At 44.9% G+C, this 12862-nt stretch overlaps 1 protein-coding gene across 1 annotated transcript; it reads left to right on the top strand.

Annotated features, from left to right (window-relative positions):
• Positions 1 to 5016: 5016 nt before the first annotated feature.
• On the top strand, positions 5017 to 12613 carry cyp26a1 (cytochrome P450, family 26, subfamily A, polypeptide 1; the record flags this gene model as incomplete). The annotated part of the gene is made up of 7 exons (XM_084330517.1): positions 5017 to 5393; positions 7675 to 7899; positions 8740 to 9024; positions 9451 to 9600; positions 10214 to 10348; positions 10773 to 10919; positions 12242 to 12613. The coding sequence occupies exons 1-7, from the start codon at positions 5205 to 5207 to the stop codon at positions 12611 to 12613; spliced, it is 1503 nt and encodes a 500-aa protein (XP_084186643.1). The 5' UTR covers positions 5017 to 5204.
• Positions 12614 to 12862: the final 249 nt, after the last annotated feature.

The following is a 12862-nucleotide window of genomic DNA, read 5'->3' as shown; positions in this document are numbered from 1 at the left end:
CTCCTCGGAGAGGCAAACTACCCATCGGCTGTCTCCCGGGCTTGGCTGGCAACCACGAAAGTGGCAACAGCCCCGCACCAGAACGCACGACGGAGGCGGGAATGGAGAACCGCTGGTGAAGAGTGGGTCTACGACTCTCCGAGGTAGACATTATGACTTAGATTTTTCTCTTGAATATTTATGAGAGAAGAAAAAAATAAGCACAATGTAAACACGTCTCAACTTTCTTCAACTAGCAACCTCGTCAAGTGGGGATCTACCAAAGGCACTTCCTTGTGGTGAAAGCGAAGAAGGAGGCGAGTAGGTGGCCACACACCTGCTTATGAAGGTAAGCTGATAGGGGTGTGGTCAGACGAATATTGGGATGTAAAGGTACATTGTGGAATTTTTATTCAGTGCGCGTGCCCAGGCGAGGTACAGTGCAGAGAGTGACGCCGAGCGAGAGCAACAGTGTTGCAGACGAGTGCCTTTATGCTTCTGCAAACATAGATGAAACTTCCCTTCTCAACCAACCCATTGATAACAAGCAGAAAAATAAGCATAATTTTTACTTCCGGGCGGGGGGTTTCAAAATAAAAGAGCGACGTCTAAAAGCACCATAAATACGTTTATTTTGTACAATATCTAACGTTAACACGAACCTAAACTAATCTAAAGTTATTATGGTCTTATTCATAAAGCAGTCAATGATTCTCTCCACCTCACATTCCTTTCAACTATCTCCCTCTACCTCTCTCTCTCCACCTCTCTCTCCCTCTACCTCTCTCTCTCCACCTCTCTCTCCCTCTACCTCTCTCTCTTTCTCCACTCTCTCCACCTCTCTCTCCCTCTACCTCTCTCTCTCCACCTCTCTCACTCTCTCCACCTCTCTCTCCCTCTACCTCTCTCTGCCTCTCTCTCCACCTCTCTCTCTCCACCTCTCTCTCTCCCTATACCTCTCTCCCTCCACCTCTCTCTCTCTCACTCTCTCTCCACCTCTCTCTCCCTCTCTCTCCCCTACCTCTCTCTCTCCAACTCTCTCTCTCTCCACCTCTCTCTCTCACTCACTCTCTCTCCCCTACCTCTCTCTCTCCACCTCTCTCTCCCCTACCTCTCTCTCCACCTCTCTCTCCCTCTACCTCTCTCTCTCCACCTCTCTCTCACTCCCTCTACATATCTCTCTCCACCTCTCCCTCTCTCTCTCCACCTCCCTCTCCACCTCTCTCTCCCTCTACCCCTCCCCCTCCACATCTGTCTCTCTCTCTCACTCTGTCTCTCATCTCTCACTCTCTGTTTCTAGACCAGTGTGTGTTTCATGTGTTGTCAAGGTTCTGACCTGTTATGATCAGACATATTAATATTACACAGAATCGGTAACTTAGTCTAGAATATAATAATCTACCACTCTATCTATCTATCTATCTATCTATCTATCTATCTATCTATCTATCTATCTATCTATCTATCTATCTATCTATCTATCTATCTATCTATCTATCTATCTATCTATCTATCTATCTATCTATCTATCTATCTATCTATCTATCTATCTATCTATCTATCTATCTATCTATCTATCTATCTATCTATCTATCTATCTATCTATCTGTCTGTCTGTCTGTCTGTCTATCTGTCTGTCTGTCTGTCTGTCTGTCTGTCTGTCTGTCTGTCTGTCTGTCTGTTTGTCTGTCTGTCTGTCTGTCTGTCTGTCTGTCTGTCTGTCTGTCTGTCTGTCTGTCTGTCTGTCTGTCTGTCTGTCTGTCTGTCTGTCTGTCTGTCTGTCTGTCTGTCTGTCTGTCTGTCTGTCTGTCTGTCTGTCTGTCTGTCTGTCTATTCTTGGGGGTGATGATGTCATCATGGGACCATTTGCAGAGTTCTCAGCGGCCAACAGTGTTACTCTGGGGTGAAACACAGGGCATGGCCTCATCACTGCTGTGTTAGAGAGAGAGAGAGAGAGAGAGAGAGAGAGAGAGAGAGAGAGAGAGAGAGAGAGAGAGAGAGAGAGAGAGAGAGAGAGAGAGAGAGAGAGAGAGAGATGGACAAGTGACAGAGAGATACAGGGAAGAGAGAGAGGGGGGGTGAGAGATAGGGGGGATGTCCATCCATATAATGTGTTGCCGTAAATGTGTGTTTCCTGACACACACACACACACACACACACACACACACACACACACACACACACACACACACACACACACACACACACACACACACACACACACACACACACACACACACACACACACCCACAGACAGACACACACACACACACTGACAGACACACACACACACACACACACACACACACACACACACAGGTATGAAGCTATAGCAGGTCATAAAAACAGAGTCCAAATGCAGAGAGGGGGGGGGGGTGTTAACCCATGGATAACCTTGCTATGTAGTCTTGTCGGGGTCCGGGGAGTGTGGTGTGTGTGTGCCTTGTGGTGTGTATGTGTGTGTGTGTGTGTGTGCGTGTGTCTTGTGGTGTGTATGTGTGCGTGTGTCTTGTGGTGTGTGAGTGGTGTGTGTGTGTGTGTTCTTGTCCCGGTTCCTTGGTTTGTGGCGACGACACTAAACACTAAAAGTTTCACTAAACACTAAAATGTTCTCACTGCTTCCGCTAAACCCCTCCCCCTTCTCCTCTCTCCCTGTCTCCAAATCTCTGTCTGTCTCTATCTATCTCTGTCTCTCTATCTTCTATGATCCCTCTCTCTCTCTATCTCTCTATCTATCCATCCATCTGGCTCTCTCTCTCTCTGTCTCTCTATCTAACCCTCTGTCTGTCTCTCTATCTAACTCCCTGTCTCTCTAATATCTCCCTGTCTCTCTGTCTGTCTCTCTCTATCTATCCCTCTGTCTCTGTATCTCCCTGTCTCTCTATCTATCTCTCTGTCTGTCTCTCTCTATATCCATATGTCTGTCTGTCTGTCTGTCTGTCTGTCTGTCTGTCTCTCTCTCTCTCTCTCTCTCTCTCTCTCTCTCTCTCTCTCTCTCTCTCTCTCTCTCTCTCTCTCTCTCTCTATTCCTCTGTCTCTCTCTGACCCAGGTATGAACTCAGAAGATATCATTTTTTACAACAACAGCAGTGCTGATACAGACATAACAAGCATGTCATAATACTGAGAGCAGGAGAGAGAGAGAGGGAGAGGGAGAGGGAGAGGGAGAGGGAGAGGGAGAGGGAGAGGGAGAGGGAGAGGGAGAGAGAGAGACAGAGCGAGAGAGCGAGAGGGAGAGGGAGAGGGAGAGACAGAGAGAGAGAGAGAGAGAGAGAGAGAGAGAGAGAGAGAGAGAGAGAGAGAGAGAGAGAGAGGTTAAAGTCTATAGATTAGAACGAGGGCAATCAGGGGGCACAGTAGTCAGAGGTTGAGGGGCCTCCTGGAGAGAGAGCACAGCATTCCATTAAATTATCATTACAAATATCATTCATAATTATTACACCTATTTCATAATTATAGTATAATACTACTAGATATAAACTCACTATATAGATAACCAACACCTAATTATATTATATTCTACTAATCTACTAGATATAAACTCACTAGATAACCAACACCTAATTATATACTACTACTAGATATTCCTTAATTCTGTAAAGTAGGTCCGCTATTTCCCTTTGACAGAATCACTGGTAATGGTTTAAAATGTATGTTAATGTGTTTATAGCCATATATTTGTAATCCTGATGTGAATATCTTCATGTAGCTCTAATTGCCAACTAATAAATTAAATCACAAGTTTAACCTTGAATGAACCTGGCAAAAACAACGGCACATATAAGAGTCCTCCTGTTATACTGGTGGTGGTGAGAGGCACAGGGATTAGGAGAGAAGGGGGATTAGGGAATTCTTCAATTTTAGAAAGAGGTGTATTTACATTTTCACAAACGCAGACAGAGAGTTGAAAATGCCTTTAAAAAGCCGTTGGGTCAGAAGCCCCCGGGCAATTCAGCTAATAGCTGTGTAAATGAGTGCGCGTGTGCGTGCGTGCGTGTCCCATTGTGTGCGGGGGAATTATCACCTTTCACTGTGAACTCTGCTAGATTGTCCCGCGTGTAACAAGAGGCACGAATTAAGTGACAAATGGTTGAGACCTCTCTCTGTCCTCTCTTCTCTCCCCCCTCTCTTTCTCTATCGCCCTCCTCTCTCTGTCCTCTCCTCTCTCCCCCTCTCTTTCTCTCTCTCTCTCTCTCTCTCTCTCTCTCTCTCTCTCTCTCTCTCTCTCTGTCCTCTCCTCTCTCCCCCCTCTCCTCTCTCCCCCCTCTCTTTCTCTCTCTCTCTCTCTCTCTCTCTCTCTCTCTCTCTCTCTCTCTCTCTCTCTCTCTCTCTCTCTCTCTATCTCTATCTCTATCGCTCTCCCCTCTCTCTCTCTCTTTCTCTTTCTCTCTCTCTCTCTATCGCTCTCCCCTCTCTCTCTCACTATCTCTCTCTCTCTCTCTCTCTCTCTCTCTCTCACTATCTCTCTCTCTCTCCTCTCGGTCTGACCCCCCTAGCTCTCTCTCCTCTCTGTTTCAATTCGATTCAGTTCATTAGAACTCATTGGTATTAAATTAAAGTAGATAATGATAATAATAATAATAATAATAATAATAATAATAATAATAATAATAATAATAATAATAATAATAATAATAATAATAATAATAATAATAACGTCGCTGAAGAAGCGTCAACATAAAACACACGTGTGTGTGTGTACGCGTGTGTGTGTGTACGTGCGCGCCGCGCGGGTGTGTGCGTCTCTCCCTCCCTCCCGAGCCCAGGGGGGGGGGGGGGGGGCGGGGCTCGACGTCACACCCCCACAATTAAAGATGAACTTTGGGTGAACTAATTGATCGGAGGTTACTTGTCGCGGGGAAGGTGTCCCGGCTCCCCGGGGAGAGGCAGAGGGAAGAGAGGCTATAAAGCCCGGTGTCCACAGCCCGGTCCCCTTCAGTAGCAAACAACACTCCTCCTCCCGGGCAGCGCGCAGACAGACAGAGAGACACCATCCACTACCGTCTCCACTTTACCTCCTGAAGAAACACCTGAAACCACGACAGGACGCTGGTTCTTCACTTGACTTGAACCTACAAACTACTTCTTGGTCTCTTGTGTGTTTGGAACACAAGTATCATCATCAGGACCCCGCGAACAGAACAGGAAACAGAAGCCCGTCTCCTTTAGGGAAGTTATTTGTGTTGTTTCTCCTCCGCGCTCCTCTCCTCTCCTGCGCCCACCATGGCCGTGAGCACCCTGCTGGCCACCTTCCTGTGCACCGTCGTGCTGCCCGTGCTGCTGTTCCTGGTGGCGGTGCGCCTGTGGGAGGTGTACATGCTGCGGGGCCGGGACCCCCGCTGCCCCCGGCCGCTGCCCCCGGGCTCCATGGGCCTGCCGTTCATCGGGGAGACGCTCCAGCTCATCCTGCAGGTAGGAGCTCTCTCTCTCACCTTTTACATTTAGTCATTTAGCTGCTGTACAGTTGTACAGTTTCTCCGTCAAATGTATATACTCTCTCTTTTTTACTGACTCTTTTTGTATCACAAACTGTACTGTATTTGTAAATCTGGTATGTCATAAATGTAGCGGACAGCGGTACTGTCTATCCAGGGGTGTAAAGTACTTGAGTGATTGTACTTCGTTACAATACTGTTAAGTACTGTTTTGGGGGATTTGTACTTTACTCGAGTATTATTAGGTTTGTATACTTGTACTTTTACTCAATTACATTTCAGAGAGAAAAAAAACATACTTTTTACTCCTTGCATTTAAAATGCAGACCTATACAAAGTACAAATATCGCAGGTCCAACCATTTTAATTAGTATATTTTGTTTCTCTGGCCGAACTAACGTCAATGCTATTAATCCTGCAATGTCGAACCAAAAAAAATAAATAACTAAACCCCTAATTTTGTTCAAGGCTGTAGTTTGGCCAACTTTACAACTGGATGCTGTGATGTGAATGCCGTCCATGTTAGTTTACCTTGACATGTTTTTTCAAATTCGATGGAGAAGTGCATTAAATCATTTTAATGCAAAAAAAGTGTCCTCTGTAATTTCAGTATTGTCTATCACAGAACACATTCCATTGTCTGCTTGGTTTCATCCCAGCCTTTAAACACCAGCTGATGATTTCACTAATTGGCTCACCTCCTCACCTGGTGCAATGTGTAGTTAAAATAAAAACTTGGCCCGTGATGGAATGAGTGAGTGAGACCCCCTGGTCTATTCCTTGCAATAAAAAAAGTGTTTCCTTTAACTTTTTAGTACTTAAGTACATTTAAAGGTAGAAACGTTTTGACTTTTACTCAAGTGTGTTTTTAGCCAGATACTCTGACTTTTACTTGAGTACGATTTTGAGACGGTACCCATACTTTCACTTTCTGGGTACTTTTTACACGCCTGTGTCTATCTGTATGTCATAAATGTTATGAATTGAAAATGGGGGACCCTGATGTAAACAAGACTAAAGTCTTTCTCTGGTCTGCATCCCCTTAACAATTGTATGTATTGAGCCGTACTGTATTGTACCCATTCATTCAATCAATCAGCTGACTCTTTTATCCAAAGCGACTTATACAAGTTCTCTACGACAAGCCATCAGGAAGGGCACAACTCTATCAGCTGAGTAACAATGTTCATCAAAGTGTTGAGTGCTACAGTGTAGGTTAGTTTATTAGGACAAGTGCATGACAGTAAGGTTCGTTAGGGTTCGAGTCGTTTTTAGCGCACTTGATTTGACTAACAAGTTAATGCAATTTTAGCACTTAAAAGTTCACTGTTGTGCTATATAAGTTTATGAAACAAAACAAAAAAGTGGAATATCTGCTTTAGAAACTTAAAAGAGTTTTTAGCACGAAGAGAGTTTAAATGCATGTCTACAATTTTGTTTGTGTGAAAGTGGTCCGTGAGCCTACTTGGATAAAACTGTCTGGGTTTTCTACATATAATTATGTTTCCTACATAGAATTACACGTTTCCTACATAGAATTACATGTTTCCTACATAGAATTACATGTTTCCTACATAGAATTACATGTTTCCTACATAGAATTATGTTTCCTTTATAATTCTGGATAGAGCTGCTGAACAGATACTCTCTCTGAATGTGATACCAATGTTTTTTACCATGTCACCAAATTTACCAAAAAAATAAATATATATATATATCAGCCCTATGATAGAACTGTAAATAATTTTTTTTCTTCATAGAATGTCTTCATCCTGTGAAAAGGTCTAATGATCTCATGCGTCTCAAGTCGTTTGATTGATTGATTGAAAACTTAACAGATTGCAGAATGGGTACAGTACAGTACAGCTCAATACACACATACAATTGTTAAGGGGATGCAGACCAGAGAAAGACTTTCGTCTTGTTTACATCGGGGTCCCCCATTTTCAATTCATAATGACATGATTGTCTTTAATATTTATTTTATAGTCTTCAACATTTATATGTTTTATAAATGTAACCTTTTCTAATCACTCTCTCTCTCTCATCCCTGTCTATCCCCCTCTCTCTACCCCCCTTCCCTCCACTCTGTCTTCCCCCTCTCTCTCTGTCTCCCCCCTCTCTCTGTCTCCCCCTCGCTGTCTCTCTCCCCCTCTCTCTCTCCCCCCCTTCCCTCCCCTCTGTCTCCCCCCTCTCTCCCCCTCTCTCTCTACCCCCCTTCCCTCCCCTCTGTCTCCCCCCTCTCTGTCTATCCCCAGAGGAGAACGTTTCTGCGTATGAAGAGACAGAAGTATGGCTACATCTATCGGACCCACCTGTTTGGGAACCCCACTGTGCGTGTGACCGGGGCGGATAATGTCAGACAGATTCTCCTGGGTGAGAACCGCCTGGTCTCCGCTCAGTGGCCCGCCTCCGTGCGCACCATCCTGGGGTCCCACGCGCTGTCCAACGTGCACGGAACCCAGCACAGGAACAAGAAGAAGGTACGTTTGGGTTTGAGTATAGATTCCTTTAGTATGTAGTAAAGTTGGCACAGGTCTGGTCCAATGCGTCTAACATGCTTTGCATCCTCGCCGTTCCTAAATCTCTTATCAGCTTTTAAATATTTCTGTCTGTTATCAAAGTATTCAAGCCTATTATCAGCTCGCATTAATCTAGGACTTGTCCTTGGTGCTATTAACTGCAAAGTAAATTGGATTTGAATAAAAATGTATACTCAAAACGTCAAAGATCCTTGGCTGAAGGTGTTGCTGGCAATACTCTTCATTGATTATACTTTACTCCGTCACATAGGCTCATCAGTTATGCAAACCATGTCATGTATCCAAATGCATAATTAGCTATACATTTTCCAATCCAATATCTAAATCCAATTTTTTTTTAAACCTCATAACAAAACTACATCCAAACCCGGAAAGGTCTGGTGCTTCTCCGAACAGGACAATCACTGGATCACACTGATCATCTTTTAGTTTTCTTTATTTGGGTACAACCACAGCGTTTTTTGAAGCAATGGCGTCTTCCCCAGGGTAGACTAATAATCGTATATTTATCTATTATTAAAGAGATTTGCACTACATTCATACCTCATTTGCACCCAAGTTTTGTACCTCTGCATTCTACCTCACTGTTCACTCATTTGACTCTGTATTGTATATTGTGTACTTTACCTACTTTTTACTTCTTAATTTTTTTGTACTTACTTTATACAGAAACAAGCATTTCATTATAAAGTATTTTGTTCTGACAAATAATAAACAAACTTGAACTTGACTATAATCCTAACCCCCCCCCCCCCCCCCCCCTCCTTCTCGCTCCTCCAGGCCATCATGCAGGCGTTCTCCAGGGAGGCGTTGGAGCACTACATCCCGGTGATCCAGGAGGAGGTGCGCGCCGCGGTGAGGGAGTGGCTGGCCCCCCGGGACTCCTGCGTGCTGGTCTACCCCGAGATGAAGAGGCTGATGTTCCGCATCGCCATGCGCATCCTGCTGGGCTTCACCCCGGAGCAGATCACCACCGACGAGCAGAAGCTGGTGGAGGCCTTCGAGGAGATGATAAAGAACCTCTTCTCGCTGCCCATCGACGTTCCCTTCAGCGGCCTCTACCGGGTAAGACGGCGAGATGATGATGATGATGATGATGATGGAGGACGAACTAGAAAGGTCCCGCTGGGTTCTGGATTTATATGCAGCGGGTGTGAATGTTGTCAACGTGACCAATGTTGACTGAACTTGGTATTCCTTATTATTATTGTTGTATGTCGGTGAATAAAAATAGTCAACGGTCAGTTATAATAATAATAATAATACATTTCAATACATTTTATTGTAATGAAAACTGGTACAAACCAACCAACCACCTCAAGCCTGCTCTTCTACACCCTCCCTGTCCCCCCCCCGCCCCCCCTCCCTGCCCCCCCCCCTGCCCTGTCCCAGGAACTTCATCCAATCAGATTTTTATAACAAAAACGATCAATTGTAAACTGTAAAAAAAAAAATCGAAATGCCAATAAAACTCTCTCTCTCTCTCTCTAGGGTTTGAAAGCGAGGAACTTCATCCATTCTAAGATCGAGGAGAACATTAAGAAGAAGGTTGAAGACTGTGAAGGAGAATCTAAACACAGAGACGCTCTTCAGCAGCTCATCGACAGCAGCAAGAAGAGCGGAGAACCAATCAGCATGCAGGTATTATTATTATTATTATTATTATCATTCCTATGGCCTCCCCACTACTCGGGCAAGGCCAACCACCCATGTCAGCCAGATGGTGGCGCTATAATGACAAACCAAACTTAACCCTCTCACTACCACACTACAGAAGGTTAACCTTTCACTACCACACTACAGAAGGTTAACCTTTCACTACCACACTACAGAAGGTTAACCTTTCACTACCACACTACAGAAGGTTAACCTTTCACTACCACACTACAGAAGGTTAACCCTTTCACTGTCACGTGACAAAGGTTTAACCCTTTCACTACCACACTACAGAAGGTTAACCTTTCACTACCACACTACAGAAGGTTAACCGTCTGTAGTGTGACAGTAAAGGGTTTACCTTCTGTAGTGTGGCAGTGAAAGGGTTAAACCTTTGTCACGTGACAGTGAAAGGGTTAACCTTCCGTATTGTCGCAGTGAAAGGGTTAAAATGCCGTAACTCGCACACACATCCGGTCCGAGTGACCTGAAACTCGATCATCCACATTATTATCGTGTGTACACTTATTACTGTAATCAGTACTGCATGAGTCCCAGGGTGAGCAGCTCCTGATAATCTGACCCCATCTCTCTCCAGGCTATAAAGGAGTCGGCCACGGAGCTCCTGTTCGGGGGCCATGAGACCACGGCCAGCACAGCCACCTCTCTGATCATGTTCCTGGGGCTGAACCCCGAGGTGGTCGACAAGATGAGACAGGAACTCATGGACAAGGTAACTAGTCACCTAACTATCACTACTACTACTAGTAGTAGTAGTATGTTAGTACCAGTAAGATATAGATCGGAAGTGATTGTTTTGTACTCTCCCCTAGTTTGTTAACTATGTGCCCTCGAGCAAGGCATTTGAATGATAATGATCCTGGATAATTTTAATTTCTTCCAGCTTCATACCAGTCATTCCATTGACTCATGTTGTCAATTAGAGTGTGTGTGTGTGTGTGTGTATGGAGGTAGAGCAGTCGTCTGGTAATCCAGAGGTTCCTGGTTCGATTGCCGCTCCTCCCGGGCAGCGTGTCTGACTAAGTGTCCTTGAGCAAGACACTTAACCCCTAACCCCTAATATATATGTGTGTGCATATGGAATGCTTCCTGTATGAGTTTAAGAATCTAAACCTTCTCTCTCTTCTCTCTCTCAGCAGGAGCAGGGCATGGATCTGCAGCTACTGAACATCGCGTCCTTGGCGCAGCTGAAGTACAGCGGGTGTGTCATCAAGGAGACGCTCCGGATTAACCCTCCGGTGCCCGGGGGCTTCAGGGTGGCCCTCAAGACCTTCGAGCTCAACGTAAGTTCCTGCTTTATTCCACAGCTTAGTGGAGGGAGACATGCGTACATACATACATTGATATATAAATATTCAGAATTGTAATCAGAAAGGTCTTTATTTTGCCAAACCCGTCCAATCTTTCGCCGTCGACTAAAGGCACACTTCTTCGATCGGTATAAAAAACTCTAACCCTAACTAACCGTACTGTCATGCACTTGTCCTAATAAACTAACCTACACTGTAGCACTCAACACTTTGATGAACATTGTTACTCAGCTGATAGAGTTGTGCCCTTCCTGCTGTCTTGTTGTACAGAACTTGTAAGTCGCTTTGGATAAAAGTGTTCAGCTAAATGACAAAATGTAAGTAGTTTTCACACGCAAGGAATTTGCTTTGTACGTTATCGGTGCGACATTAGCGGACAGACCTTAACGGACGGATAATGCAATAAAGAGGTGGAATAAAATAAAATGAAATATGAGCTAAGTTGAGCACGATAGAATAATCTAATTATGAAATAAAATATAGGCCAGGGCTGTACAACTGTAAACAAGAGGTTGAATACAATTAGATGGGATATGGATTAAATATAGCACAATAGAATATAGTAACATTTTAAGTAAAAAAAATAAAATAGCAGTGAGTGTGTGTGTATATAGCTGTTTTATATAGTTGTTTTTAGCCGAGACCAGCAGCTCTATAGGTCACTATCTGTTGGTCTGTTGGTCGGTTCACAAAGATGTCCCCACCCTCTAGTGGCCATACACCTCATCCTAGGAGGCTGGAATTGGGCATGAAGGTCAAGTGTGTGTGTGTGTGTTCATGCCAATTGGCAAAAAGTGGGCATGGAAACTGGAGGGTCATGGAAACTGGAGTGGCCTATCGCAAAAAAAGCTTCTAGCTTGTTTGCAAATTCAATGAGGTTCTGTTGAATCCTTCATCAATGCTTCTCCATGAGATCTGTGGCTGTGAGCTGCACTGTCACCCTTCCCCCCAACTATGGCCCTGTCCACACGAGCGTTTGGATTTAATATAACCGAAGTTTGAAAAAATAGAATCACTAAAGACACTTTCTAACTGCTGCTGTGACCCACTGTCACCTCCATTTTATATTGTAAACACTGTGAATCGGAACGTGCCTTATATATCTTATACCCTTTCAAAAAAAAATCTCTATTTTTACCTTGGCACTCTCTTGTATTTAAATTATATAAAAAAAAAACACAAGTATTGTGTGAAGGGCGGACTAGCAAAGTAGGATTTTCATTGTACGGCAAATTGTCTGTTTAACTGTGCACATGACGATAAACAATCTCTCTCTCTCTCTCTCTGTCGCCCAGGGTTACCAGATCCCCAAAGGCTGGAACGTCCTCTACAGCATCTGCGACACGCACGACGTGGCCGACATCTTCCTCAACAAGGAGGAGTTCCAGCCGGAGCGCTTCCTGTCCAAGCCGCACGACAGTGACTCCTCGTCCTCCTCCTCGTCCTCCTCCTCCTCGCGGTTCCAGTACATCCCGTTCGGAGGCGGCTCCAGGATGTGCGTGGGGAAGGAGTTCGCCAAGGTCCTGCTCAAGACCTTCCTGGTGGAGGTGGTCCTGCGCTGCGATTGGACACTTCTAAACGGACTGCCCACCATGAAGACCGGGCCCAGCGTCTACCCCGTGGACAACCTGCCCACCAAGTTCACCAGCTGCTCCGTACCAAAATAAACCCAACGGACTCTGTTCACACTGTAGCTAGCCCAGGGCTAACGGCCCTCTTAGCCGTAGCTTAAAAAAATGTAAATAAAAGGCAGCACTCTTCTATGCCTTTAAGGCTAATGCGGCTCTTAGCTCTGGGCTAAGTGCACACAGCCCTTTTAACACCTAGGCTAACCAGGCTTCTGGCTCTGGGCACACAGCCCTTTTAACTATAGGCTAACCAGGCTTCTGGCTCTGGGCACACAGCCCTTTTAACAC

This window comes from Notolepis coatsorum (genome assembly GCF_963971535.1).
Source record: "Notolepis coatsorum genome assembly, chromosome: 15".
Classification (NCBI taxonomy): Eukaryota; Metazoa; Chordata; class Actinopteri; order Aulopiformes; family Paralepididae; genus Notolepis; species Notolepis coatsorum.
The sequence above is the reverse complement of the archived record's forward strand: the minus strand, read 5'-3'. Positions and strand labels throughout refer to the sequence as shown.